This window comes from Callorhinus ursinus, unplaced genomic scaffold (assembly GCF_003265705.2).
Source record: "Callorhinus ursinus isolate GAN/ISIS: 27379988/994484 unplaced genomic scaffold, GSC_fseal_2.0 scaffold24, whole genome shotgun sequence".
Classification (NCBI taxonomy): domain Eukaryota; kingdom Metazoa; phylum Chordata; class Mammalia; order Carnivora; family Otariidae; genus Callorhinus; species Callorhinus ursinus.
The window spans coordinates 28,025,418-28,040,325 of record NW_027397086.1 but is presented as its reverse complement, the minus strand read 5'-3'; the positions used below and the strand labels follow the sequence as shown (position 1 = coordinate 28,040,325).

The 14,908-nt window shown below is 38.1% G+C and overlaps 1 protein-coding gene across 1 annotated transcript in view; it reads right to left on the bottom strand.

Annotated features, from left to right (window-relative positions):
* ERP44 (endoplasmic reticulum protein 44) overlaps nucleotides 1-14,908 on the bottom strand; it is a 93,137-nt gene that overhangs the window by 36,731 nt on the left and 41,498 nt on the right. Inside the window, exon 4 of the mRNA XM_025888596.2 lies at nucleotides 13,671-13,786. Within this exon, the coding sequence (XP_025744381.1) occupies nucleotides 13,671-13,786 (116 nt within the window). The remainder of the gene's footprint in view (nucleotides 1-13,670; nucleotides 13,787-14,908) is intronic.

The following is a 14,908-nucleotide window of genomic DNA, read 5'->3' as shown; positions in this document are numbered from 1 at the left end:
GTTCTGTGAACGTGGTCTCTCCCTCTCTCAAAATACCTACTTGTGCTACACTCACCCTTCTAGTGGTGATGTGAGATGCTAACATGCCTACGTGAAGAGATGACGTGAGGGGAATGACACAACGTTGAGTCTACTACTGACCTTCTGACAATTCATCTGCTTGGGAACTAGTTGGCCGAGGGTAACTGAAACCACGGAGAGCAAAACTGCAGATAAGGGGGACTGCCATACCGCTCAAAAGAAGCAGAAAAACATTTGATAAAATCAAAATCCACTCACACTTAAAATTTTTTGGCAAAGCAGAAATAGAAGGGAACCTCCTTAATCGGATAAAGGGTATCCAAATAAGCAAATACCAAACAACTTGATAGGGAAACACTGAAAGCTATCCTGCCGAGATCAGGAAAGAAACACAGACACCTCTATGGCTTCTGTATAACAGTGGACTGGGGTTCCCAGTCAGTGGAATAAGAAAGAGTATATATACTGAAAAAGAAGTAAAAATGTTATTATTTGCTGGCGATCTTACTGAGTTCACAGAAAACCCAAACAGGAATCTACTAAAGAATTTCCATTTCCAAGCAGGATGTAGTAGGTAGCAGAAATCTACTGGTCCTGCTGTGACAACTAGGAAAAAATAGATTTTTTAAAATCAAATTTTAAAAGATATTGGACACCATGAAAGCAATGAAGAATAAGTGAACTGAAATCTTAGAAAGGAACGGACCATTCCTAAGTGAGCAAAAATCACCCACTGGCTATTTCCTTTCCTATACGTTTCCTATGTAATTCCTCTTAGAAACGAAATCTGCAATTTGTGCAGATTTAGGGCTGAGGATCATGCCTGCATAGACAGAGAGAAAGAGAACTCAGTAAAGCTCTTCATAGTCACCTGGGCTGGGCTGGGGGATTGGAAGGACCCTGAGACACACAGCAAGTTCTCCCCAGAGGACATTACTGAATGCGTGGGTGGCACAGGAAGCTGGAGGCTGGGCCAGAAAAACAGAGTAACATTCCTCACGGCCTTGTGGTGCTTAGGAAACAATGTGTATTTGTGGGAAGGGCCTGCAACAGCATCAAAGACATAATCAAGATATCTGCCAGATTTTGAAGCTGCATAGGCAAGGAAGCACCTAGATGCTGAAGAACACCATGAGTTTTTAAGACAAACCGGAAGAAAGTTATCTGTGCCACATATTAGAGACAAACTAAACAATATTCGGAATACATAAAAAACATTAACAAAGGACTGCCAGAAAGATAAATGGGCTAAAAGTGTCAACCGATTTATAAAAGAAACACAGCCAAGTAAACATGTAAAAAACATGCTCATCTGTAATCAAGAAGTTACAAATTAAAACTACCAGATAACATTTTGTCCATCTGACTGGTAAAATAATTAAGTTTTTAAATTCAGTAATATCAAGCCCTACAAAGGGAAAATATTCCTACTAAGTCCCATTCAGGTACACATTCAATGTTAATAAGGCTAAACTAGCCTAGCTGGTGCCTAATTTGCCAGCAGAAAGCCACAGAATTTTCCTAATCCCCAAAGGATTTGGCAGAAAGTTTATAATGCAGACACATTAAGAAAGTAACTAGTCTATTTGTGGCCTAAGGATCAGTAGGAAAATAGACAATAAGAGACACTGCTGGAGTAATTAACTTTCTTAAGTTAGTGGGCATAATGGGAAAACAGTGTGCTGATAGCAAACATGCATAAACCAGAAGTAAAAGAAATAAGGCTATAGGTGGACTCCAGAGAGTCTTAAATTTTAGGTTAATGGAGTTTGAATTTTACCTGATATGTGATAAGCAGCCACTGAAGCAGTAGAACGGGGCTTTAAAAATATTCACCTGGCGGTAAATCAGGGAGAATCAGGGAGACTAGTAAGGAAGCTACTGCAACAGTCCTGGCAGAAATAACAAGAGTCTGTTTACAAACTTTAACATCACAACCCTTAGGTTGCCTTAAAATTCTAGTTACGGATAGAAACAGATTAAATAATACTTGAAGACTGTTAGAGGAATAGATACTTGCCTGCTTAATTCTCAAACAACACCGTGGCATCAGGTGTGCTGCATAAATAGGTGGCTTTTAATTATTAAGAAGCAAAAATCTTAAAATTACATTGATCGATAATCTCAGACACAAAGGTGACTTCTTACAGGCTTTGGTCAAAAATGATTTTAAGATAATTACAACATGACATCTTGACAATATAACAAAGAATGATTTAAAGGGTATAATAAATGTTTTTTTTTTAATTAACTGGATGGATCAAATGTTAAAATGCATGTCAAAGGAATTACAAATTTCAGATGGTTAACAGCTCGCTGATTAGAAAATTAGCATGTACTTTTGCTTCAGTGGTCACTTACTTTCCCTTGATGGGCTCTGCCTGCCCGCCCGCCTACCTTCCTCACTCATGCCCAGCAGGGTCCCACACGGGAAACTGCCTGCGTCTCCCCACTGCGATTACCTATGGCAGATGATTTCAACAGGAAGGTCCTACTGTTCTTCTGGGTCAGGGATGAGGGCCACTGCTGCCTCTGTACTTTTTTCCATTCCCAAACCAAGCCTTCCCCACAATGAGGGTAAAACAACAACAAAACATCACAACAAAATAAAACCCTAAACAGAGAAATTATAAACAAAGCCTAGAAGCTTACTCAGGACTCAGGCTAAACCTGGGCATCCAAGTTCTGTTTCAGTGTACATTTTCTTTTTTTTATACTTTTTAAACGGAAATATATTTGACATATAACACTAGAGTTTAGGGTATACAACATGCTGATCCGATACATTTATTTGTATACTGCAATACGACTGTCACTGTGGTGTTAGCTAGCGCCTTATCACTTCGTGTAATTAGCACTTTTTATGGTGAGAATAATTAAAACCTAGTCTCTTAGCAAGTATTTTTTAATACAGTATTATTGTCTATAATGATTTTCTTATTCTTAATGCCTCATACATATAGCCCTTATAAAAGCTTCTCAATTTCCCCTACGGAAGGTTCAAGCCGTACCAGAAGGCACACAGGTAAGACTAACTCTGGTATTTGGGAGCAAGTGCTGCATAGTTCAAGGACAATTACAAAATACTTTCCTAAAAATGCCAGCAGGGTAAATAATGTGTCTCTTGCTGCATGCCATGCACCCTAGAGCCACTGGAGGTCAGCAGAGACCCTGGTCCCACCAGGGGCAGATTGATGGGACTTCCCACATCTAGGGCAGCATGACCACCAGGGAGAGTGGCGAATTCAACTTCCAAACTCCCCACACAAGGAGGACACAGAAGGTGAGATAAAGGGAGACCATGATCAGCAGCTGAAGCAAGGGCAAGTTTAACTGTATGTGTAGAAATTTTGGAAAACAAGAACAATTACAAAGAAGAAAACAAGAACCATGTGTAATCCAACCACCACTGGGGAAAACCACTAGTAACATTTTTTTTTTCAAAGATTTATTTATTTATCTGAGAGAGAGCATGAGGGGCAGAGGGAGCAAGAATCCTCAAGCAGACTGCCCACTGAGCAGAGAGCCCAATGATGGGCTTGATCCCAGAACCCTGAGATCATGACCTGGGCCGAAATCAAGAGCTCAACTGATTGAGCCACCCAGGCACCCCAAAATTTTGATTATATCTTGCTGACTTTGAATAAAAGTTGCTTAACAAGCAGTGACATGCTTCAATGGAGAAAAAAATAAACTCTGAGATTAGTCAAATAGTTAAGCACCAGCATCAATACTTGCGGAATGGGTATCGGCAGCTTGGAAGAAAATCCTAGAAAGAGCAGAATAACGCTCTCTAATCAAAAACATTACCAACACTCTTAATGGCACAGAAGTCGATATTATGTGGAAAAACCCAAAAATCAGTGACTCAGAATTGGAAAGTGATGTACAGCAGTCAGATTTGGAATGTCAAATTGCTTCAGGATTACCTGAACAAATTTATTTTCGTTTTTAGGTACACACGTTAATGATATGACAAAAAAATCTTTAAGTCTAAAATAGTTCTCATGATAAAAATTCTAAGTGAAAAGCATTGTGTTGTAGTTCAATTTTTCTTAGTCTTTTTTTTTTCATTCACAGATTAAAGTGTACCTTCTAATCAATGGCAAATTAGATTTGATGAAATACTGCAGAAAATACTTAATCGTATTGTTGGGAGATGGGATAACCCATTTGAAGTACTTAAAGGAGTACCTACAAAACCAACAGTTCATAAATTCTGGTTACTACTCACTACATCTATCCCTCCATCTGTTCAACAATTGTAATGGTGCACCTCCTTTGAGCTAGGTACCCTTCCAGTGCTGGGGATACATGGGTAAAAGACAAGGTCCCTGTGATTACAGAGTTTACATTTATTATCATCATTACTATTACAATTACTGCTCCAACTAATTGCTTCCACAGGCTAGAATCTTAAATGAAATTCGTAAAACTCTTAGTACATAATACATGTATCAAAAAGATGTACCAGTGTGGATTCCCTAAGTACAGTGTAAGAGAAACCCTCTATGATAAGTCAGCAATAAATATATCTTCACCAGAGATGTAGGGACCCGCCCCGCTCAGATGGGAGAAGCTGTCAGATCTGTGACATGGAAGAAACTGGACTGAACATCCGAGTCCCGTGCAGGGTGAGTGAGGACACCTGTTCTGCTGCCATCAGAACTCAGATAGAAATGCCCAGCAGGTGGGGAACACGTTGTTCCACAATACACTGCCTCTTGATTCTCTTTAATTGCCCTGACTTCCTTTTTCCTTTTTCTCTTCCTCCTACGTTGTTCCCTACTTTAAATGCAACAAGTGGAGAATTCAGGGGCTCAGAAAGTGAACTAAATTTTAACCCAAAGATGAGGGCTATTTAAGCTACGAGTTTTACACTGGGGTTTCAAAATATATACCTAAGCTTAAAACACTGGAAGCTTCCTGATGACACTCTAGTGTCAGTCTGAGTTCAAAATTCTCTTTCCATAGTTCCCACACCCTCCCCCTGTTTTTGGTGGGGAGAGAAGTCAGGGGACAGGAGCAGGGATCAAAGCTGCTGCATCTAGCTCATACACAGAAACAAGAGGGCCAACTGGGTGAAATTAGCCTGTCATATCTACCTTCGCCTTCTTTCTCCTGTTCTACGTTCTCGGCCTATTTAGCTGAACATTTGAACAAAGCGAGTCCTAGGAAGGACATATAAAGAAGTGAGGTTGGGTGCCTGGGTGGCTCAGTTGGTTAAGCGACTGCCTTCGGCTCAGGTCATGGTCCTAGAGTCCCAGGATCGAGTCCCACATCGGGCTCCCTGCTCAGCAGGGAGTCTGCTTCTCCCTCTGACATTCTTTCCTCTCATGCTCTCTCTCTACCATTCTCTCTCTCTCTCTCAATAAAAATCTTTATTAAAAAAAAAAAGGAGTGAGGTTAATGACTACAGCATGCTGACGGGTGGAGAAGGGAAAGAGAAGGAAATGCAGGCAGCAAACCAAAGAAGGGTGTTCTGTGGCTGTGCACGGAGACAGGCTTTCCTGACCAGCTAGAAAAGTGGTGTAGAGCACAACGCCCCAAGAAATCCCAACACATTCTAAGGAATGAGTGCATGCATTTCCTCCCTAAAGGGACTACTTTGAAAATACTCACTTGGAATGTTTTATGAAAATTAAGAGCCATTACATTTTAATATTGTTATATAATTATGTTGTTTGTTTTTTGACCTTAATGGTCTCACCTTATCCTTAATTCCTTTTTTTAAAAAAGATTTATTTATTTATTTGAGAGAGAGAGAGAGTGTGCGAGCAGGGAGAGGGGCCGATGGAGAGGGGGAGAGAGAATCTCAAGCAAACTCCATGCCCAGCGCAGAGCCTGATGTGGGGCTCGATCCCACGACCCTGAGATCATGACCTGAGCTGAAATCAAGAGTCGGATGCTTAACCGACTGAGCCACTCAGGCACCTCTCATCCTTAATTCTTAAACAGGGCTGATAAAAAAAAGAAAAAAAAAAAACACAAAAAACTGTAACTTAGCTTTGGCAGAAATTCCCAAGACAATATACAAAATTTATAGCTAAGACAGACAGATTTCCCAACTAAATTCAGATATGGGGTCACACCTCAATTCGAGCTCGCAACATACTAGGAAGCAATAAAATAGTCATTAAAGTTTTAAAAAATTCAATGCAAGCCAAGGTTGGATTCATACATTTTGCCACATTAATTTCTTCCAAGAACCTAAGGGTTTTGTCAAGTCTTTCAGCATATATTGATAAGATAAGCTGGTTTTCTTTATTTTACCTACACTGATGGGAATTTATTCTATTTCTTAATATTAAGCCATCTTTGTAATTATGGGCATAAATGTCACCTGGTAATGGGAGACTCTTCACAAAGGAACGTCTACCTCCCATAACAGTTGGTGGTGAGACACACATGCTCATGCCCAGGGGATGGCAACTCGTGAAAGAAGGCAGTTACAGGACCAACAAAATGGCATCAACTGCCAGACCTGCTCACAGGAGGTTTGCACTGAAAATTTCCAACAGCCACCAAGAGAACTGTGGGTGTTTCCAGAAGTCACCACGTGGCTCTAAGTAGTCCTCAAAATGCCAGGAAAAGTCTATTCAAGAAAATTATTTTTAAGTTCAAGGATTGTGCTGAAGGTCACTTATCACAGTGAAAATAAACAGAAATTACAATTAACAATATCACAGCACACCTGAACAGATTTCAAGCTTCTTCCACACACATTTTCTCAAAAACACTCAAGCAACAAGACACTCCTTCCTGTTCTTTTCTTAACCAAAGATAAAGTACAGGTTAGGAGCCTTTTTTTTTTTTTTTTTAAGATTTTATTTATTTATTTGGAGAGAGAAAAAGCGCACAAGCGGGGGGATGGGCAGAGGGAGAAGCAGGCTCCCCGCTGAGCAGGGAGCCCAACACGGGGCTCCATCCCAGGACCCTGGGATCACGACCTGAACCAAAGGCAGACACTTGGCCAACTGAGCCACCCAGGCGCCCCAGGTTCAGAGACTTTTTATACCAACTTTGTATTTTGAAAATTTTCCAACTTATATAAAATATGAAAAAGTAATGTAAGGAGCACCTGTATACCCTCATCTAGATTTAACACTTTATCACATCTGGTTACCAGATTTCTCTTTCTCACCACACACACACACACACACACTTTATGGAAAGAGCTGACTCAAGTGCAGTGATTTTTCAAGTAACTTGTCCAACTGTATATAACTTTGGTAAACAGTGGGCTTTGGCATTAGCATAGAGAATTCTCCCTTAGTGGAGGCTGGGCCACACAGTAGAGGAATAACAATACCACATTACATACAATACCACAATTACATACACGTAATTTCAATTTGTTTATACACTGACCCATTGGAGATAATTTAAACAGACTATAATTTGTAACAGACATTTTTAGTCATTTTTATATAGAAATTGGGTGAATTCTCAGTTTCTGTGAGAAATCCAGTTTAATAACCTTCAAAATACTCGAGCTACCTGGTACAAGCTGTACCCTCCTGGGCTCTAGTCTGGCTCCCTGCACTTACTCGGAAACCCTGGCAAATCACTCAGGCCCTCTGGGTCTTTCAGCGTCTTCCTCTGTAAAATGATCACACATTCCCAGCTCTCTGAAAGTCTCGTGTTCATTCCTACCTCAGAAACTTTACACCGACTCTTCCTTCTGCCTAAAATACTCTTCTTCCTCTATTTCCCTTAAAAATCCTACTCTGTCTTCAGGCCTTGCAGCATTGTCCTCAGAAAGGCCTTCTCTACCCCCCAGAATAAGTCAGACTTGGATTATCTCATACCATCCAACACCTCTCTTCAGAGCAGTTATCGCAACGAGCAATTGTGTATTTACTGCTCTTGCCTTTCTGGGTGTATCTGGTTCATTGCTATATGTCTAGAACCTGTACATACTGCATGACAAAAGGTATATAAAACTTTTTGTTGGATGAATGAGTAATACTATCTGACTCAAAGAGGGGTGAAGATAACGAAAATAATGTAAGAGAATGTCTAAATCCAAGTGAACACTACATACATAGTTTTTTCCCAGCAATATGACTAGAAACTTTTTGCAGGAACTTTTCCAAGAATAACACTCTTACTTTGGATGGAAAGTCTGGATGACACAGCGCATCAGAAGCAAGACAGACAGACTAAAGTATCAGAGGGTAGGATAGAGTAGGCTGCCACAATGCCAGAAGGTAATTAATAAGAACAAGACCTATGTGGGCAATGGTATCTTCAGTCTGAGGGCACCTTCTGCCTTTGCTAGAAAGCTTTATATAGATCTTCTACCTCAGAGAAGTTAATCCTAAAGCAGCAAGTAGGTACACTTGCCAAAAAGAAAACTGTAAGGATATAAAGACCACCAAAAGTAAAACTTTTTATTTGCATACAACACAATTGTCTATGTAGAAAATCCTACTGTATTTACATAAAACCAGGATGTAAGATCAATATACAAAAATCAGTTGTATTTCTAGCAATGAACAATCAGAAATTAAAATTTAAAAATCAATGCCATTTATAATAGCACCAGAAAATAAGAAATACTTAGGGACAGATTTCACAAAGATGTGTAAGACTTAAGGAAAAAAACACCAAACCCAAAATAAGGATATTTTACAAAATACCTGACCAATACTCCTCCAAACTATCAAATGTCAAGAAGACCTGACACTTAAATGCAATATCCTGGATTGTGGAACAGAAAAAGGATATGAGTAGAACCACCGATAAAATCTGAATAAAGTCTATAGTTTAGCTAATAGGAATATACCAGTGTTAGTTTCTTAGTTGTAACAAATGTGCCCGGGGAAGGTAATATATCAACATTAGGGTAAATTGGGTAAGGACTATAAGAGAACTCTCTGTTTTATCTTTGCAACTTTTCCCCCTCACTTTGGTTAGAAATTAACAAGCCGATTCTAAAAGTCATACAGAAATCCAAAGCAACTAAAATAGTAAAACCACTTTGAAAAAAAGTACCAAGTTGGAAGATTTATATATTACTGACTTCAAGACTTATTATAAAGCTACAGTAATCTAGAAAGTGTGACACTGGTATAAACACAGACAAATCAGTCACAGATAAACACATCAACAGTACAGAATAGACAGAGTAGGAAAAAGATCCACACCTATATGATCAGTTGATTTTGAAAGAGACTCAAAGTCAATGTAGAAAGAATGGTCCTTTCAACAAATAATATCAGAACAGTTTGATTACTATATGCAAAAAAGAACTCCAATTTATACATTGTGCCACATGTAAAAATTAACTCCAGATGGATCATAGAGCAAAATTTTATACTATGAAATTTATGAAAGCAAACATACCAGAAGATCTTTGTGATCCTGGGTGAGGCAAAGATTTCTTAGATACAGCATCAAAAGCATAATCCATTTTTAAAATAAGTAAGTTGGACTTCGTCAAATTAAGGCACTCTCAAACAAAACTGGCGGACTCACACTTCCTGATTTCAAAATTTATTATAAAGCTACAGTCATCAAAAAGTTGTGGTACTGGCATAAAGACAGACATACAGACAAATGCAACAGAACAGAGAGCCCAGAAACAAACCTTCACACATGTGGTCAAATGTTTTTTGACAAAGGGTACCAAGATCATTCAATGGGGAGAGGATAGTGTCCTCAACATATGGTGTTAGGAAAACTGGATGTCCACATGCAAAAGAATGAAATTGGATCCTCATGTTGCACTCTACACAAAAATTAACTCAAAATGGATAAAAAACTAAACATACAACCTACACTGTAATGCTCTAAGAAGAAAATGTAGAAGAGTTCCAGAACATTGGATCTGCAATGATTTCCTGGCTAGGACCCCAAAAGCACAGGCGACAAATGTAAAAACAGATAGACTGGACATCAAAATTTAAAACTTCTGTGCAAAGGACATAAACAACAGAGTGAAAAGCAACCTACAGAATGGAAGAAAATAACTGCAAATCATTTATCTGATAAGTGGTTAATATCCAGAATACATAAAGAACTCCTATGACTTAACAACAAATCACCTGATTAAAAACAGGGAAAGGCCTTAAAGAGATTATTTCTCTAAAGAAGATATACAGATGGCCAACACGCATAGGAAAAGAGGCTCAACATTACTAAACAGGGAAATGCAAATCAAAACCAGGATGAAGTAGCCCTTTATACCCTTTAGGATAGCTATGATCACAAAAACAGAAAAGTAACAGGTGTTGGCGAGGATGTGGAGAAAACTGGAACCTTGTCCATGGCTGGTGGGAATGAAAAATTGAGATAGGTACTGGGGAAAACAGTATGGCGGTTCCTTAAAAATTAAAAAATTTAAGTACCATATGATTCAGCAATTCTCCTTCTGGGTTTATATCCAAAAGAACTGAAAGCAAAGCCTTGAAGAGATATTTCATAGTGTTATTTACAATGGCCAAGAGGTGGAAGTAACCCAAGTGTTACTTACAATAGATGAATGGGTATACAAAATGTGGTGTTACACATACAATGGAATACTATTCAGCCTTAAAATGGAAGGAAATTAGACACATGCTACAACACGGGTGAACCTTGAAGACATCAACATTATGGTAAGTGAAATAAGCCAGACACAAAAACAAATACTGTACGATTCCACTTATGTGAGGTATCTAGAGTTGCCAAATTCATAAAAATAAAAAGTAAAATGATGGTTGCTAGGGGCTGGGGGAAGGAGGAAATGGGGAGTTGTTTAATAAGTGTAGTGCTTCAGTTTTATAAGATGAAGTTCTGGAGACTGGTTGTACAGCAATGTGAATATACTTAAATCTACGAAACTGTACAATTAAAAATGGTAAAAACGGCAAATTTTATGTTCTGTGGATTTTACCACAATTAAAAAGACAGACACTCTTAAGAGACTGTAATGAGAGAAAATATTTACAAATTATGCATCTGAAAAAGAACTTACATTCATAATATATAAAGGGCTCTCAAAACCCAATAAGAAATTATACCCGTTCATAATTTAACAGCCATATTAAATTAAATAGACTGACCATACCAAGTGTTGGCAAGAATATGGAACAACTGGAATGCGTCTACTCTGCTAGTAGACATGTAAAACAGTACAAATACTCTGGAAAGCAGTTTGGCAGTTTATTAAAAAGTTAAACATAAACTAACCTATGACCCAGGTATTTCACAGAAAATATGAAAGTATATGTACAAAGAGTTGTACCTAAATGTTTATAGCAGTTTCATTTGTAATAGCCCCAAACTGGAAACAATCCAACTATCAATAAGTGTATAAACTAATGGTGGTGTAGAGCCATACAACGGAATGCCACTCTGTAGTAAAAATGAATGATACATGCAACCATGTCAAAATAACCAGGCTGAGTGAAAAAACACCACCACACACATATATACACACACACACAACACAGTATATGATCCCACTTATATAAAATCCTAGAAAATGCAAACTAATCTCTAATGACAAAAAGCAGTTCCATGGTCCCCTGAGATTGATGGGGGAAGAAAGGGACCACAAAGGGGAACACGAACAATTTGGGGAATGACAGATATGCTGGTATCTTGATTGTGGTGAAGGCTTCAGAGGTGTATACATGTGTCAAACATTAAATTGTATAATTTAAACTTGTGCAGTTTATCTTAATTATATCTCAATAAGTCTTTTTAAAAAGAAACAAATCCTACCAAAGAACCACCTGCCTAATAGACATTTCTCCCCAGACCACAGGATTCTTAAGGTCCTTCCAGTTCAAAACCTCTACATTCCAAATGGCATCTAAGGATTGACCCAGGGGCCACTCTGTCTTATAATCTCTAAAGAGAGTGGAAAATGTGAATAAATCATCAATAAGGATTTCATAATGTCACTTTTAAAGAGTGAAGAATTACACAGAAGGGATAAAATACTTAAAGAGAATATACAAGGTCTCAGATATAACTTTCATTAGTAAAAAATTTATTTTGTAGATCTCTCTCATGGATCAAAAAGCATCTGAACTATGGCTGTTTACTCCCATAAAAAGAGAGCCTGATTAATAGTAGTAATGTCAGATCTATCTCAAAAGTAAGTTAATCTGTTAAAAATAAGAATAAATGATATTTATGGTTCAACAAGAGTTAATTTTTCTTCCCAATGACTATAAGTTTGAGAGCACAATTTCAGATTTTATGGTTCCAATTCAGTGAAAGTTAGGGACTACTGTCTGTAGTGTAATGTCTAATTAAATACATAGAAAATAGAAAGATGTGAAATGAGAGCCCACACCAAAAACACCATGTCCGTCAGTGAAAAGTGGGAGGAAAGATCCAGAGCCCAGTGTGAAAATGCAGCCCATGATTGTACTGACAACCTCTTAGTGCTCCCTTCATCTCGTCTAGTTATGAATCCCAACAGGCAGAAATGAGGGCTATGGTTTGTAAGATTCTGAAATGTTTTGCTGTTAGCCGTTTCTATACCAGTAAATCCCCCCCAAATGTTTGTTAAACTGACCAGAAAAGAAGCTAATAGGTCTGTGAAGGTATTTGGTCAGGAGATCTGAATTCTAACTCTGGTTTGACTAGATGTTAAGCTGTCTGATGCTCGTTAAGTCACTTTATTTCCATTTCTCATCACTAAAATGAAAAGTCAATGTACACACACACACACTAATTCTAATTACCAGGGGAGCAAAGGATAAGAAATCTGCAGAATGGAGAGCTCGCCAGTCACTCAATGCAACAAGCTTTTAACAAGCAGTCTCTGTCTCCCAGAAACTGTCAGATGCATGAGATTCAAAGATTAATGAGTAGTTTGGTCTCCACTTAAAAGGGAGAATTAAAAAAACAAAAAGAAGAAAGTTCCTGCCTTTGAAGAACTGACACTGCAATGGGTGAGACAACTCACACACAATGAACCAGAGCTACAAAACACAGCGAGTCTGGGACCATGAGAGAGGAGAGCTCATGTGTGATGCACGCACCCGGGAGGAAACACCACTGCACGCTCACTAGCTCAAGTTAGCGAGATCTGTCATGTGCACGGAAAACCAAGCTCCGCTGGGACCAGTGAAATCCAAGACGCTGGACTCTAAGTGAGTCTACCCTAAGTTTCTCAACACTCTCAATAACTGTATTCTGTAACTACAGCTAATTACACCTCCAAGACAGTCTAAGCCCATTTTAGTGGAATCTTTTAAATAACAGAAACACGAAAATCTGAGATAGTTTTATCTGCAATGACTACAAATGTATTTTTGTAGGATTCTAAAACTAACAGAAATCCATTTTCTCCTAAAATTTTATTTCAGTTTTATTTATTGATTTTGGTATTTGCTTTGACAGAAAACATTGCTAGTTATGATTTATTACCTATATGCTAATTCTACTATATTTTAATTAAGAAAATTACTTTGCAGGCAAAATGCAAAGTAGTATTATAAGGACATAAAGATTAAATATTAACATTTTACCAAAGTCACTAGAACTTCCATCTAAAGCAGAACATTTTTTTAGCATTAAAAAAGAAAAGAAAGAGAGAGTGAGAGTGTGAGAGAGTGTGAGTGTGTGTGTGTGTGTGTGTGTGTGTGTGTGTGTAGTGGGGATGGGACAATTTCTTCCAGACTTCCTATTGAGATACTTACAGTGCTGATCACAATCAACTCTGGCAAACACTACTTGATTTTCATTTGGATATTCTTCCTTAATGACATTAGAAGCTTCCTCAAAAATTGGATGCAACATTTGGCTGAAACGACACCTATGTACAAAGAAGGATACCAATTAAAACTGAAAAGCAGAAGCAATAAAGCCTGTTTCAGTTATTATCCATTGATATGTAGTATATGTACAATAAACAGCTTTTGAGACGATCACATAGTTAACTTAGTCATGGACCTGGAAGCCATTCGTTGAAAATGAAGACAATTTTGAATTCAAAGACTATTCCAATTCAGACTGTACAATTAAAAGATTTTTGTTTTTTGCACCTTAAGAAAATCGCCAATATTATAAAGCACACAGCTAAGGATCTCTCACAGAGGCCAAGAAACAAGTCTGATATAAGCCCTTAGGATGTATCTCCACTTAGACTTGCAACTACTAAGACTTGGGCATTTATAAAAGAAATTAGCTTTCTCTAAATAATGAACATATTTTTAGACTACTATACAAAATCTTTAACAGGGTAAGTTTATTGCAAATACTAGACTGATTCACCTGACTAGGTCAATCAAATTTCATAGGCAAGTTAGTATACTAAATAAGTTGCATGAAAAGAATATATAACATACAATATAATGTTCCCCTCAAAATTTACCCCCGGTTAAAATAGGCTTTCGTATCTATGAACATATTAAATGTATTAAGTTCAGGAGCAAAAATGTGCAATTCCTAAACAAGACTTCCTATTCATGTTTCTTTTGTCTCTTCTGTTTGTTCTGTTTTTACTTTTAAAAAGGGGCACAAACCCCACTATATTCCAGAAACTTGATACTTCCAGTTCTGACTGCCCCTTAATCAGGCCAACTACCTCACAAATATGTTGTAGGTCATTAAAGGGACCTGATAAGAAAGAGAAGAATCAGAATCAGGACATAGCCAGCTGGGTTAGAACAGCCATTCTTGTATGAAAAAGGTTCTGAGTATTTGTAACAAACGAAACAAAACACAACCGTAATTGCTACTCTTGCTTCCAGAGTCCTTTTCCACCAAGAAACTCACTTAAATGAGGCCTGTGAATTCTTTAATCCGCAGGTGATTAGGTCATACCTATTAAGTACAATTCAGCAAAGGTCTGATAAAGCCTGTGAAAGGGTGCAAACTATCCTTCCTCCTTATTTGTTTTGGTAGATACCTCCTCTAGCCCACTCACCTGACTTCC